At 35.1% G+C, this 15,393-nt stretch overlaps 1 protein-coding gene across 14 annotated transcripts in view; it reads right to left on the reverse strand.

Moving 5' to 3' along the window:
- The window catches only part of LOC138700172 (integrin alpha-PS3-like), a 268,831-nt gene that overhangs the window by 236,504 nt on the left and 16,934 nt on the right, over positions 1-15,393 (reverse strand). For 2 of the 14 annotated variants that reach the window (XM_069826594.1, XM_069826589.1), the window contains exon 1: positions 2,371-2,513. The exons of 11 other annotated variants lie outside the window; for them this stretch is intronic. In XM_069826594.1, coding sequence (XP_069682695.1) covers positions 2,371-2,401 — 31 coding nt within the window. In that variant the 5' untranslated portion in view covers positions 2,402-2,513. Of the gene's footprint in view, positions 1-2,370; positions 2,514-15,393 lie in introns of those variants that run through there. One more of the 14 variants, XM_069826592.1, reaches the window with a different exon arrangement.

A 15,393-nucleotide genomic window follows, 5' to 3' on the forward strand; every position in this document is an offset into this window, starting at 1 on the left:
CTCTATCATCATATCCCACTTCCCTCAAATCCATTTCAATATTAACCTCCCATCTACGTCTCGGCATCTCCAAAGATCTTTTTCCCTCTGGCCTTCTAACTAACACTCTACATGCATTTCTGGATTCGCCAATATGTGCTACATGCCCTGCCTATCTCAAACGTCTGGATTTAATGTTCCTAATTATGTCAGGTGAAGAATTCAACGCATGCAGTTCTGTGTTGTGTAACTTTCTCCATTCTCCTGTAACTTCATCCCTTTTAGCCCCAAATATTTTCCTAAGCATCCTATTCTCAAAGACCCTTAATCTCTGTTCCTCTCTCAAAGTGAGAGTCCAAGTTTCACAACCATACAGAACAACCGGTAATATAACTGTTTTATAAATTCTAACTTTCAGATTTTTTTGACAGCAGACTAGATGACAAAAGCTTCTCAACTGAAGTCATGGTATTGTTGACTCAAAATTAGCCTCAATGTCAATTTCGTCAGCCAGTTCTCTTGCATCAACTATAGTTTCATTGAAGGACTTACACGATCAAAGATCTTTACAGAATTTTTTGCATTTCTGTAAAAGATCAAGTGGAGATGGTCAGGGCCAGAGTTAGGTATAGTGCCGCCCTAGGCAATACTAAAATTTGCTGCCCCTAACTTCCACAAACAATTTATAAGCAGCTATTATACAGGTCAGGTTTAGTTTAAATTAGTTTTAAAGGAAATGTTACAATTCAGAAAACAATAAATTACTGGAATTAAAATACATGCATCTTACTTGTGAATTATAAAGATTTCCTTCGCACTTTGTTGATGTCATCAAGTTGATCTGACGAAGCACATCAGACTCGATGCAAAGAAACATAGGGGAGAGTCAGGTAGTATCGGACATCAGGTAGTATCAGACAGTGCGTTTCTTTCATCTACCACCATATGGTAGTACCTGAATGACATGGTTACGTTTCTCTATGCGACATCACAGAATCGTAACCATGTCAATCAGGTACTATCATCGTGTGGTAGATGAAAGAAACTCACTGTCCGATATTACCCGATGTCCAATACTACCTGACTCTCCCCTATATTCAAAATTATTCACTGTTGAAACAAAATTGATTTGTGAAAGTCAAGCTGCGATTTATTTTGAAGCATTGGTTTTGTTGGTGGTACAATTTTATTATTACGAGTAACTTAAGTTACTGTATCTATTTCTTACTCCAATAGGAAGTATAAAGTAAATTGAAAAATAATCTCTAATCCTTTCCAGAATAAACCTTTCATGTCGAATTAGGCCTATATAGGCCTAGTGTAGGCCTACATGCTGAGAAGTGATTAAATAGCAGGCCTATTGTCGACGATATACAGAGTGGCGCAGATAAAAGTAACCCTTATAAGTATAGAGTAAATACAGAAGCGAAGTGCTGAAAAGGACTCATCTTTTATTAAAAATGTTGAAAGTGACTCCCTGCAGCATCAAGCTGTGCACATCTAATCATGTTCAAATAAGCTTGCACAGATAGCCTACATTTTCTACAGATCCCGTAGAACCCTGTATTCTTCTCTTTGCCGGTTGTCCTCTATCCGGAAACTAAATTTCGGGGGTTTCCTTAATCGAACCTGTTCTCACATACGCTTCCATAATTTCCATTCTTTCTTAAATCGAGTAAGTCATTTTCCATAATGCGAACAGATACATGCAATTTGACTGATGAAATACTGACAGAAAGAATGCCAACAATCGATTATTGCATAAAATTGTTCATTGTTGTAGCTGTTTACTCATTTCATTATGATACGATATGATAGAATATCGCGTTCGCATTCAAAAGGGAGGCGGGCTATTTTTATCTGCGCCACTCGATAGTATAGTGGAAATGTAACTAAGAGTTATGGTTACTATTCATAGCAACATAGGCTACATTCAATTTCATTTTCAACCATGCATTCTTGTTTATACAAGCAGTTAATTGAAGCAGTTTCATAGCATACTAGCGTGATACCAGTACTGCAATATATTTATTATGCAGCTGCACAAATTCCTTTTACTCTAGCAATGCAATGCAACTTCCGACTTACACAAGGTGTTCAAGAACAAACTTCTGCAGAGATTTACTAACAAATGTTTTAAAAACAAATTTCACTGTAAAATGAAAAAGGGGGGGGGGGGGAAGAAAAATGCCGCCACCCTGAAAATTGCCGCCCTAGGTTGCCTACGCCTAAATCCGGCACTGCAGATACTCATTTACAGAAGTAGTACTATTGAGACATAGAACCGTCCTTCAATTAACAAACAGCAGATGTTAATTCTACTTAACATTTAAGAAACAAAAGTTATTTCCTAACCTCTAAAGTCACGTTACTTTACCGAAATGTACTTGCCTTTAAAAATTAACAAATCACACTCACACATTGATCTATAAAACTGTCAAATACTTTTCTATAAACTCAAACAGCTTCTACATAATATTTTAAACAACTTCATGCAGTGCCCGGGTGGAATTCCCAACCAGTGTTGCCAACTCATAAATTGTATCCCCGTCAGTATAACACCTGGAAATCAGTCAGAATCCGTCAAAATTAAAATAATAATAATAATAATAATAATAATAATAATAATAATAATAATAATAATAATAATAATAATAATAAGACCCAATATAAAAAAATTTTAAGACAACTTACTTACAAATCCTGATTAAAATAATAATTCTTCAAAATCTAACTTGATTACGAGGAAATCTGAAACAGGAGATTCTTACGGATCAGGCAGGGCGGTTCAAATAAGAAGTAAAATCTCTAAAAAATTAAAAAATTAAAAATGACAGAAGCTAAAAATGTCAAAAGATGATGTATATCGTAATTTCCGCCAGAAAATCCGTCACCCGTCAAAGCCATTTTTTTCCCGTCCGCTACGTTGAAATTCCGTCACTTTTGACGGAATTTCCGTTCAGTTGGCAACACTGTTCCCAACCACGGCCGACTTGATGCTCACTTCTACCGTCTAGAGATGGGTAAAAAAAGCTTGAACAGTTTTTTTGAAACTGTTACAAAATTGAAACTGTTTCGGTTTCGATACGAAACAGTTTCGTGATATAACATATAACCACAGTCTACTATATAGAGCAACGAGTTAGATACTATCAAAGAGTTAGTAATACTTACTAGAGACACATACCTGTGTGTGGCAGGCAAGAAAAATGTCACAATTTGAATCGGCTAGCATCCGCCATTAAAGGGAGTGTTTGCGGCGCGAAATTCGAAAACAGTACCACAATACATTGATGTAGCCTGGTGATAGACACTGTTTTAAACATCTTTTACGAAGGATAAGTCGTGATGAAATAAACATGAATGGCAGAGGAGCGCTATATTTATTAAAGTATTATAATGATTCATCTTTGGCGATATTCTAAAAAATAAATTAAATCACCATATAGACTCGGGAGAAGTATGTGAAATATTGAATAATGGCAATGTCAACATTAATTTCCAGTATTACTAGTATTGTTTTAAAGACATAATAATGGATATTTACTGTAATATTTAAAATTATCTATATTTCAGTCCTTTCATGCAAAGGAAGAGGAAGATATATGGTGCTTAGAAAATATTTAGTGGTGAAATATGAGATCATAAAAATTCTGGAAAATGATTTAAAATATAATGAGAATAAATTTTATCATAAAACAATCTATTCATTGTGTAGTTGATGACCACCAAGTTAGAGGTCAGTACAGGCTTTTAAATACAATTAGTAGCGGTAATAGTAGGCCTAGGAGTAGTGGTAATAGTAGGCCTAGAAGTAGAGGTAATAGTAGGCCCAGTAGTAGTGGTAATAAGCCTAGTAGTAATGGTAATAGGAGGCCTAGTTTTGGTAGTATTAGTAAGCCTAGTAGTAGTGGCAATAATAAGTCCAGCAGTAGCAGTAATAACAGACTTAGTAGTAGTGGTAATAATAGACCTAGTAGTAGTGGTAATAATAAGTCTAGCAGTAGCAGTAATAATAGACCTAGTAGTAGCGGTAATAATAGGCCTAATAGTAGTCGTAGTAGTAGTAGTGGTAATAGTAGGCGTAGTAGTAGTGGTAATAGCAGGTCTATTAGTAGTGGTAATAGTAGACCTAGTAGTAGTGGTAATAGTATGTGTAGTAGTAGTGGTAATAGTAGGTTTAGTAGTAGTGGTAGTAGTAGGCCTAGTTTTTGTGGCAATAGTAATCCTAGTAGTAGTGGTAAAAGTAGACCTAGTAATAGTGGTAATAATAGGTCTAGTAGTAGTGGTAATAGTAGGCCTAGTATTAGTGGTAGTAGGCCCAGTTTTGTGGGTAATAGTAGGCCTAGTAGTAATGGTAATAATGGACCTAGTAGTAGTGGTAATAATAGGCCTAGTATTAGTGGTAATAGTAGGCCTAATAATAGTGGTAATAATAGGCCTAGTTTTGGTGGTATTAGTAGGCCTTGTAGTAATGAGACCTAGTCAGTGGTAGTGGTAATAATAGACCTAGTAGTAGTGGTAATAGTAGGTCCAGTAGTAGTGGTCATAGTAGACTTAGTTGCAGTGATAATAATAGGCCTAGCTAGGCCGTCAGCTATATTTTCACTAATTTCTGTGCATTTAATACAACCAAAAACTAGAAGTACATGCTGTACAAAACGGAAATTACATGATTAATTAATTTATTGTGAAACAAAACAGTTTTAGACAGATATAGTCTGCGGATTTTCTTATGCACTCTGCTATTATAATCCACTGTAATGTGATGGCACCTAACTCTTACATACATTGTTGAAATCAACCTTATATACCTGATTAATGTATTTCTGGAAAAACTTATCTAAGAAATATTCCGACATTCTGTAACCACATTCAAAGGAGGAACTGCATTTGGAACATTCTTCCAAATATTAAGATATGCATGCTTTCCTGGGCATCCTACAATATTTGCGGCGTAGTATTTCACCATTTTCTTATTACTTCCCTTCAAGTGTACTTATATTTATTCGTACTCCTCAATAATCATGAACTGCTTGCACTCCCGGTGAAGCATCAACTCCCTTTAATGGCGGACGAACAGCGGTTCAATTTTGTACGCGAAACTAGCGCCGTTGGTGTCTCTAGTTATATATTACAAACTCTTTGGATACTATAGAGACGAGAGGCTAAAAACCTCTGATAAGCGCTCCCTGCGGAGGCCAACAGTACTATGGATCTGAATAATTTCAACGTACCAGCGCTCTCCCAACTGAGCTACCCGGGAACTCCACCCCACACCGTCTCAACTTTTCCCTTTATATCCACACAATTCGCGTGGGCTGACGAAACGCCAGAGACCCACATCGAGTGCACACAAACTCTGTGTGACTGGGAATTGTGGTTTTCTGTTAACGTACACAGTGACGTATATATTATGCAAATCTAGTCTTTCAGGTGAAGCTCCCTGTAAAGCAGATTTGAATAATTTCAAGGGAAAAATTGTTCCGAGGCCGGGTATCGATCCCGGGACCTCTGGTTGAACGTACCAGCGCTCTCCCAACTGAGCCACCCGGCACTGAGCGCTGGTACGTTCAACCAGAGGTCCCGGGATCGATACCCGGCCCCAGAACAATTTTTCCCTTGAAATTATTCAAATCTGCTTTACAGGGAGCTTCACCTGAAAGACTAGATTTGCATAATATATACGTCACTGTGTACGTTAACAGAAAACCACAATTCCCAGTCACACAGAGTCTGTGTGCACTCGATGTGGGTCTCTGGCGTTTCGTCAGCCCACGCAAGTTGTGTGGATATAAAGGGAAAAGTTGAGACGGTGTCGGGTGGAGTTCCCGGGTAGCTCAGTTGGGAGAGCGCTGGTACGTTCAACCAGAGGTCCCGGGATCGATACCCGGCCCCGGAACAATTTTTCCCTTGAAATTATTCAAATCTGCTTTACAGGGAGCTTCACCTGAAAGACTAGATTTGCATAATATATACGTCGCTGTGTACGTTAACAGAAAACCACAATTCCCAGTCACACAGAGTCTGTGTGCACTCGATGTGGGTCTCTGGCGTTTCGTCAGCCCACGCGAGTTGTGTGGATATAAAGGGAAAAGTTGAGACGGTGTGGGGTGGAGTTCCCGGGTAGCTCAGTTGGGAGAGCGCTGGTACGTTCAACCAGAGGTCCCGGGATCGATACCCGGCCCCGGAACAAATTTTTCCCTTGATATTATTCAAATCTGCATTACAGGGAGCTTCACCTGAAAGACTAGATTTGCATAGTACTATGGATCGTTCCCTACAAAACATGGCGGTCTATAGTACCACCAGCCTCCGCAAGGAGTGCTTATCAAGGGTACACTGCCTCTTTGAATAATAAGGTGTCCCGTAGTTTCCAATGAATACTTTATTTCTTATTGTTGTATGATAAACTTTCAATAATAATATTTCACAACATATGTATTATTATTATTAATTTATTTGTATTAATTGTAGGCTTGGGTCAGTGGAAGAGCAGGCCTTAACTCTGCCAGGTAAAATAAAATAAATTATATTTTTCGGATACATCAATATTTAATTTAAACATTTCGCTATGGGTTTTGTAAAAAGCTGATTTATAAATGAAAGAGTAATAATTAAGACTTTAAAATTTCCAAAAATGTCTCATTCCCTCGGATTTAAATGAATGTACCGTAAATCATAATATTCGTTGCTGGATAATTAACTCCTCTCAATACAAGTACGATTGCCCAAGAGAATTACAAGATAAGACGGACTCAGCATAAGCGAAATATCTGTATTAATAAGTTTGTACCATTAAGAGTTTAGTAATTATTCTGGTTATAGAGCCTACTCCAATTTTCATTTTAATAATGCGTAGGGCTCTTTTTGTTAACAAAGAGGAAAGTTAGCACTTGCATCACATACAATTTGTCATTGTTGTTCAAAATAATGTAAGATCACTTTTATTCTGAAAAAGCCTCTGCTTAGTTGCGAGACACATGTGAGGTCAATATTTGTTTCGAATTATATTAGACTACACGACAAAGGCAATTGCACAGTGATACTACACAAACAACACTTGCACAACAAAATAGAAACATACTTTAAACAAAACAACATCACAGAACTCGAAAAAGACCCCACCACACAATACCACAACACAATAAAAAACACAATCAACAAAAGCAAACACGTAATACCACACAACATAAAACACCAACTCAAACCAATCAAACCAGCAGCACCTAAACTCAATACACTACCCAAAATACACAAAGAAAATATACCTATCAGACCCCTAATCAACTACAGACAGGCACCAGCACACAAACTAGCCACACACATGGACAAAATCATCAGAAACAACATAAAATTCAGAGAACAGACAACAGTAAAGAACACTATAGACCTCGTCAACAAAACAAAACAACAACACATACCACACAGTGCAACACAAGCATCATTCGATATCACTAACTTATACACTAATATACCAATACAAGACACATTACAGATACTAAAACAAATGCTCACAGATAACAACACACCACAAGAATACATCGAAGAAATAATCGAAATCACAGACATCATAACAAAGCAAAACTATTTCACACACAACAACAAATACTACACCCAAACAGAAGGATTGCCAATGGAATCACCCATATCCAGCATACTAGCAGAGATATTTTTACACAACATAGAACAAACATACATACTCAACAATGAACACAACAAGTATGCAGAGAACATAATATACTGGCACAGATATGCAGACGATATACTCATACTATACAAAGGAAACAAAAGACAAATACACAAACTACACCAATATATAAACAAATTACACCCAAAACTTCAATACACACTAGAACTTGAAAACAACAACTCCATAAATTTCCTAGACATCACCACAACAAAAATCGACAACAAACACACCTTCAAAATATACAGAAAACCAACCACCACCACCGCACACATACACAACACATCTAACCACCCCATACAACACAAACATGCTGCATTCAGGACTATGGTACACAGATTACTCAATATACCCATGAACCAACAACACTACAATGAAGAAGTGAACACAATCAAACACATAGCACAAGAAAACGGATACAATCCAAATATAATAGACAATATCATAAGGAAGACAAAACAAAAACTTAACAAACACAAAAATACACAAAACACAACACAAACACAAGAACAGAAGAAAACATCACACTAACATATGAAAACAAAAGTACACATAAGATCGCATCTTCATTCAGAAAACAGAAATACAACATAACATACAGAACAGAAAACACACTACAAAGACATCTCAACACACAAAAAACACAAACTAATAAATACGACCACACAGGTGTATACAAACTCAAATGTAATAGTTGCGACAAGTTCTACATAGGAAAGACAGGCAGATCATTCCAAACACGATACAAAGAACACATTAAAGCTATAACCAGAGGACACAACACATCTACATACGCCGATCACATAACCAATACTAACCATACATACAATAACATAAATACGGACATGGAAATCCTACACACACAACCCAAGAACCAAAAACTCAACACACTGGAACAATATGAAATATACAAACACACTAAAACACACCCCGATCAAATCCTCAACACACAGATCAATTTCAGTACACACACACTATTCGACTCCACAATTCAACACCTCCCAACAATAAAACACACCCTCCTAACAGGCAGAGAAGTTCGAGATGACGCCGCGATCTAGTAGGCTCTGATGATGGTGCCTGAAGCACTGAAACAGCTGTAAGCCGGACAGATATTTCATATTTAACACGAGTAAGTCCACTAGTTCATCAAATAATTATTTTTATGCTATACAGTAAGTGTATATGGTTTTTATTAATTTTAATTTAGAATCCTAAAAGAATTTCACACGCTATTAATCTACAAGTTTCAGAAGCTAGGAATAAACGTAATTCTTTCTGCCCCTTACAACTGAATCATGGCCCTGATTAGGCTACGTATCATGGTTTGAAATAATATAATTGTTCGTACGAGGACGGGTAATTCAATTCATTCCTAAATATATTTATGAATCATTGGAACTCTATATTATTTTCCTGTGAGAAGAGTCAAAATTAGTAGCTTCAAAATTGTAGGACATATATCGTAGGGTGCATCGCGTTATGAACTCCTCTTCCTATTTCCTGAGAAATTAACTATTTTCCATACCGAAAATTGGGGTAAACTCGGCCCCTGAAGTAAACTTGAAAATAAAGATAAGGGGAGGATTTAAACCTTAATCTGATAGACATTGATTTATGAAGTTAATTATTTTTCCATTTTTTTAAGAACCGGTATTTCCTTTATTATTTGAGTCACAAATAGTGCTGATGTTAGGCCTATGGTTAAAATTTTTATGGCAAGTTTACCGCATTTTACATTACATTTCCAGTTTTCACACATAATGCCTAATTTTAACTTATCCTACCTATATAATACGTAATTTACATGCACTTACTGTTAATATGACGTAGGTGAGAACAAATAAATGAACACACAATTTTGTTGAAAAAATTGTAACTTCAATTAACTCAGAAAATGTAGGCCTAACTTTATTTTCAGAGCAGAAGTGGTGTAAGTTAAAAATGGGTAATGTGGGTTAAAGTAAACATTCTGTATAATACAGCGCAAAGTAGCAGTTAATATTGAATTTATTTAAACTATTAGTAGACAATGAATAGCACGAAGGATATATTAATTGCTGCTTTGTGCTGTATTTTACAGAATTTTTACTTTAAACCTCATTACCTAATTTTGACTTACACCACTTCTGCTCTGAACGGCTCAAATAATCACTGGGAATGTAAGATCAACACCAATAACAGTCATGCAAATTATTACAGAAAATAATGTTTTTTATATTAAATTTAAAAAGCCTCTATTATTTCTTGAGAACTTAATACATCTGCCACATGAATCCACACCAACACATCAGAAATTTATCGACACAGTCTGGATTTATTCAAGAAGTGAATATTTTGCAAAAGGATTACAATACTCCATGAATTCCTTAAAAATTAACACCATAATCCCTACTTGAATGCAGTATAACATTCAACTTTTGAAAAATAAAGAAAAAAACACGAATAAAAGAATTATGGAATTACTTGCATTAAAAACTGTAGATACATTATCCAAAATCGGAATGGTTACACATTTACACATGATCTCTGCAAAACAATAATATACTGTAACAGGTATTTACTTTGTTTTTATTTAAACTCTTCTTCCTGACATACAAATAGATAACTGATAACTAATAAATGTTTTATAGAACACAATACATAGGCTACCTACAGCGTGGATTATACTATAGGTTATGACTGAGTTATGATTTTCTCTTGGTCTTTAAGGAATCTGAAGAACGACAAATTCGGAGATTTAAAATTGTTGTTACTGCAATTTTCGTCATTGCACACATTGCCTTTATTCCGACGCATGATTAAAACGTTATTATAACATCTCGCATACCTTTAAAGCACGTGCTGGATGCATCAACTTTATGACCAGTGGCTTGCCTGCCGCTTGGGCGCTAGTGTCGTGAATGTTGGCAAGAAAAGTGTTGAAGTTGCGCGACTGTATATATCAAGTCCCTACAGTCTCGGATGCGCGAAACGAGGAAACCGGGGCAAATTGAACGCTGCGCTTGCTGCCATATTGTTGGAGAGCAGACAAATAATAGCAGTGCGTAAATCACGCAATTTAACGCTGTGATGATCTAAAATTGACATATTATGGCCATTTTCGACGTTTAACGTAAAATTAGGACGAAATAAACATATTCAAAGTTTCATTGATATGTGTTAGAACATTAAAGAAAAGAAAATACGTATGCAGCAATTTATAGAAAACATACTGATACATCCATAAATAGGCCTACACAATACACATTATAGATTGTATAATTTTACGATAATCAGCAAATTGTTAGGTTTCAGAGAATCTAAAATTATATTAACATATTAACTCTTAGATCACAAGACATAAATATATGCACCTTGATTACACAAGTTCTTGGTATAATCAAATTCCTAAGTGAAATAAATATGCGATAATCAGTATAGACTTGTTGTTAAGTTTTACAGAATCAAAAATAAATTATATTACCGGTACTTTTAGACCACAGGACATAGATAATCTAGCAAAATATAATGTGCGAAGGTAGCCAAATTACATTGAATTCATTCTTCAATTAATAAAGGGAATGCTATCAATTATAAAAAGTATCGGTACCTAATACATTGCAAACAATAGGTAACATGAAGACCTAAAAACTAAACAGTCACTTTATGCAAGATAAAAAAAACCACATACTTTTTATGTGTGGATTTTTTACATATTGTATTTTTATTTTAAATAAATAAAATAGATATATTATCATTGCTTGCGGAGTGATGGTACATAATTTTTATGCACATATGCAATATCAATAAGATGCCATTCCTTGCTTTTGTTAATAAAATATATCCGGCAAAATGTAAAAGAGTTTTTATAGGTGAACTCTGAATCATAAATTCACAAAGGAGGCTTAGCTATTATAGCTATTTATTTATTTATTATCTGTATATTTATTTATCCATATATGGATCTTGAATGAAAGTTTATTATCTTGCAGATAAATTCATTTACATAATAAAAACAAAACGTTATCTTTCCACTAATGTTTTAACATCTGATGTGTAAGTCTAAATAATTCACTCAGTTGGATTTCTCTACAGTTTGATATACCTGTACTAACAATTAAGTATTCTTTATTGTCGTAAACTATTGATTGATTTTTAATGATATTGATATTGTAACAACAGAGATAATATTATATCGTACCTTTTGCAAATAGCTTGGAAAATTAAACAGGGATGGTATTATCGCCGCGCTCTCATAGTTAACATTCGGCAGGTCTTTGAGCGGCCTCATGCGTTCGGCAGGTCTTTGAAATTTAATTGTATTATTGTTTTCAATTTCTTGTGTCGCGCTCCTATCACTCGCCTCAATTTCAATAACGCAACCAATAAGCTGCTTCAATTATTATTAAATGACACTTACTTGTCTAATCCATGTAGACTAAACCCGAGGTTGCAATGTCTTGTGCTGAGGACGAACATTAAGGTATGTAATTAAAAATTATTATTAAAGAGTTATTATTAAGAGTTAAGAAAGCCAACGTACTCGTATATGAAATAACAATAATAATAATAACCATTTAACAATATAACAAACTAGTGCTTATTCTTATCGAGAAAGTAGACGTGACAACGTGACGTTTAGAGTGAAACCTACAGAGCAACAATCGGTCGGCAAAATTATTTTTTAAACCACACCGCACGTTATTGTATGATGCCGACATGTTAAGCCTGAGTCCGCGGCGATAATATATCATCTTTCAAAATTATATTGCCATTACTTTCACACTATTCACTAAAAATACCCGAGACAAAACAAAGGACAAGTATGACAATCGTGTTTACCGCTCTATTTCTATCAGTAGCATGGCGGCGTAAACATGCGAAGACTGGTTTCAATTTTGGACAGCACACCAGCGCTCTGTGTGAGTCTAGTATACTATTATAACGTCTTTGGTATATATTAGACTGTGGTATCAACCCTATGACCAGTGCCTTGCCTGCCGCTTGGGCGCTAGTGTCGCCAGTGTTGGCAAAAAAAGTGTTGAAGTTGCGCGACTGTAAGTATTAGACTGTGATAATACTAACTTCATCACAGTCTTTTCCTACAACATCCGAGCCACGCCCCTTTGTTTTGACTAACCAAAATATGGCGGACCAATGTTCAATTGTCTTCAACTTTCAGAAGTCTGTAGTCTCTCTATAGTATCTAGTTCGTTGATAAACAGTCGCGTAGCTTGGGATGATTTTTTGCAAATCTCGCGATAGTTGCTAGCCGCTTGGAGCGCTGTGAGTACTAGCAACAATAGACTGTGCCCCAGGCTGTAAGGCATACCATGTAATTCGCTTAACCCGATCACGAAGGGCGGCGTTTCAACCATATAAATTAGTTGGAATGCATAAACAGTAACATATGTTTCTCTAAAATGTAGTGTAATTACATTAATAAAATTTAAAACAATGAATATGAGACACTTCAGACATAATTTACTTGCGAGTTAAGATGTAATATCATTTATGGTGTGAAAATTACGTTGTTCGTATGTGTAATACCTGCCTTTATTTCGATTAAATATTGCGAAATTCTTGTACATTCATTTATGCACGATACAATAATGTTCAATTGCAACGCACGGATATTTAGATATGTTTACTGTACCAGTTGCCCCTTTCTGTCTAAATTTAGTGATCTCCAATGCCTTGCCATTCATATGAAAATTATAGGTTATGTTTACTATATTTAACTTATATTCCTAAATTCGCAATCATACATTATAATTAAGCATAATGTCATGTATGATACCCCGGACATTCAATTTGTCTGTATTTTAATACTAAAGTTGAGTACTGAATTATTGTATTGATCTACTACTTAAGAGATGAAGTAACACAATTGTACGTACACTAATTTCATAGGAGTGATATGGTAAATATTTTGTCTAAAATTAAGGAAGGTAATGTGCTAAATTGAAATCACAATATAAAGTCTTTTTTATTAAACCTCAAAATAGCTTTCATTCTAAACTTGAAATGTTGACGCGAACAGAGTATGTTAACATGTAAAATTCTCTTCACATTAAAATAACACAGTTTTGTAATTATTTCTGCAACATATTATGCAACAAGAAGTGAACGGAACTTATAACAGATTACACTAAATAAAGCTTAGCAATGACAAGCAATAAAGTTATAATATACTATTTCACTGAGCTCCATACACTGAAATAGAAAACCCGAACAAACATTGCGGCCTGGTCTAGATTGAAAAAGCATTGACTGTGCCGTATTTCGCATTTTTGTGAAAAGCTATGTAAACTGTTAAATGTTCGTTATCGGTTGTAATAACTGTAAATGGCTAAAATACAATAATTTTAATAATAGTATGGGCCAAAGGAGACGTTTGTAGTACTATAAATTGTAAGAGAAATAGGTTAGAGTTATCCTTCTTCCGAAAGATCCAGGAAGGTGAGTTTATAGAATAATATATATATATATATATATATATATATATATATATATATATATATATATATATATACAGGGTGTAACAACTTTAATGTTTAGAATTTGTGGAACATGTTCCCTGACACATTCTACGTTGATTAAACCTAACATACCTATATCCAAAATTGAGAGGTTACAGAGATAACAGAGCTGGAAAAAATAGAACTTCTTGCAGCTCCAAGCATTATAACGTTTATACAAGGCCTATTTTATGACATTACTAAGTAGAGATACATAAGAAACATTTGAAAAGCAGTGAATGAAGGAAATTTTACTTTTAAGAGAAATTAAATTAAAATTGTTTAGGTTACTAAGGAAACGAAACAGACAACAGTTTAAAATAACAGTTGTGAGAAAAATAAACCGTATTGTGACTAGTCTTTTTATTGAGTTTTGACCATTAAAACATGCCTTTTGTGTACACACATCAGGAATACGCCAACATAGTTTATGTGTATGGACTGTGTGATGGCAATACAACAGCAGCTGTTTTGGCATATCAAGCACGGTTCCCAAATCGTAGGATTCCTAGTGCACAGGTAATTTCACGTGCCTATTGGCAAATTTCAAGAAGTACAGTGTTTGGAATCTTAAGGAAATTTTCTTTCAACTTTGCACTGCTTCTTTCATACACACAAGTAGTTGATATTAAAATGTAATATGGTACTAATAAAAATAATGACATAGACATGTCACTTTCGGAAATTGGTGTTACTTCTTTCAGTATTCAGCGATAAAATTAAACTAAAAAAATTTAACTTTGGGGTACAAATACTCCAAATCTATAGAACTTTGGATATAGGTATTTTAGGTTTAATCGACGTAGAACGTGTCAGGGAACATGTTCCAGAAATTCTAAACATTAAAGTTGTTACACCCTGTATATATAGTAACTTTTTATACTAGACAACAATGTAATTTTATTATCTCAGCAATAACTCTTCACTTTCTACAATTTAATTTCACTCCCGTCAAGAATGGGTATTTCATTCCACACAGTAACACAGTATTCGTTAGTGCACTCCACTGACGACAATGATAATTTACTTGGACTATTACGAACAACAATGAACTGTTAATCTTAACTAATATTCACAAAGCACTATTTACAACACAGAACTGTCAGTTCTCAGTTCACAGGTCGTTTGTCTTGGCTAGTTCTTCTAGCTCAGTTACTCGCGTTCACAGAATCTCGAACCCCAGACCTTCAGAGACGATCCGCTGAACTTCGAACTCAGGTC

Source organism: Periplaneta americana, chromosome 5, assembly GCF_040183065.1.
Source record: "Periplaneta americana isolate PAMFEO1 chromosome 5, P.americana_PAMFEO1_priV1, whole genome shotgun sequence".
NCBI classification, from domain to species: domain Eukaryota; kingdom Metazoa; phylum Arthropoda; class Insecta; order Blattodea; family Blattidae; genus Periplaneta; species Periplaneta americana.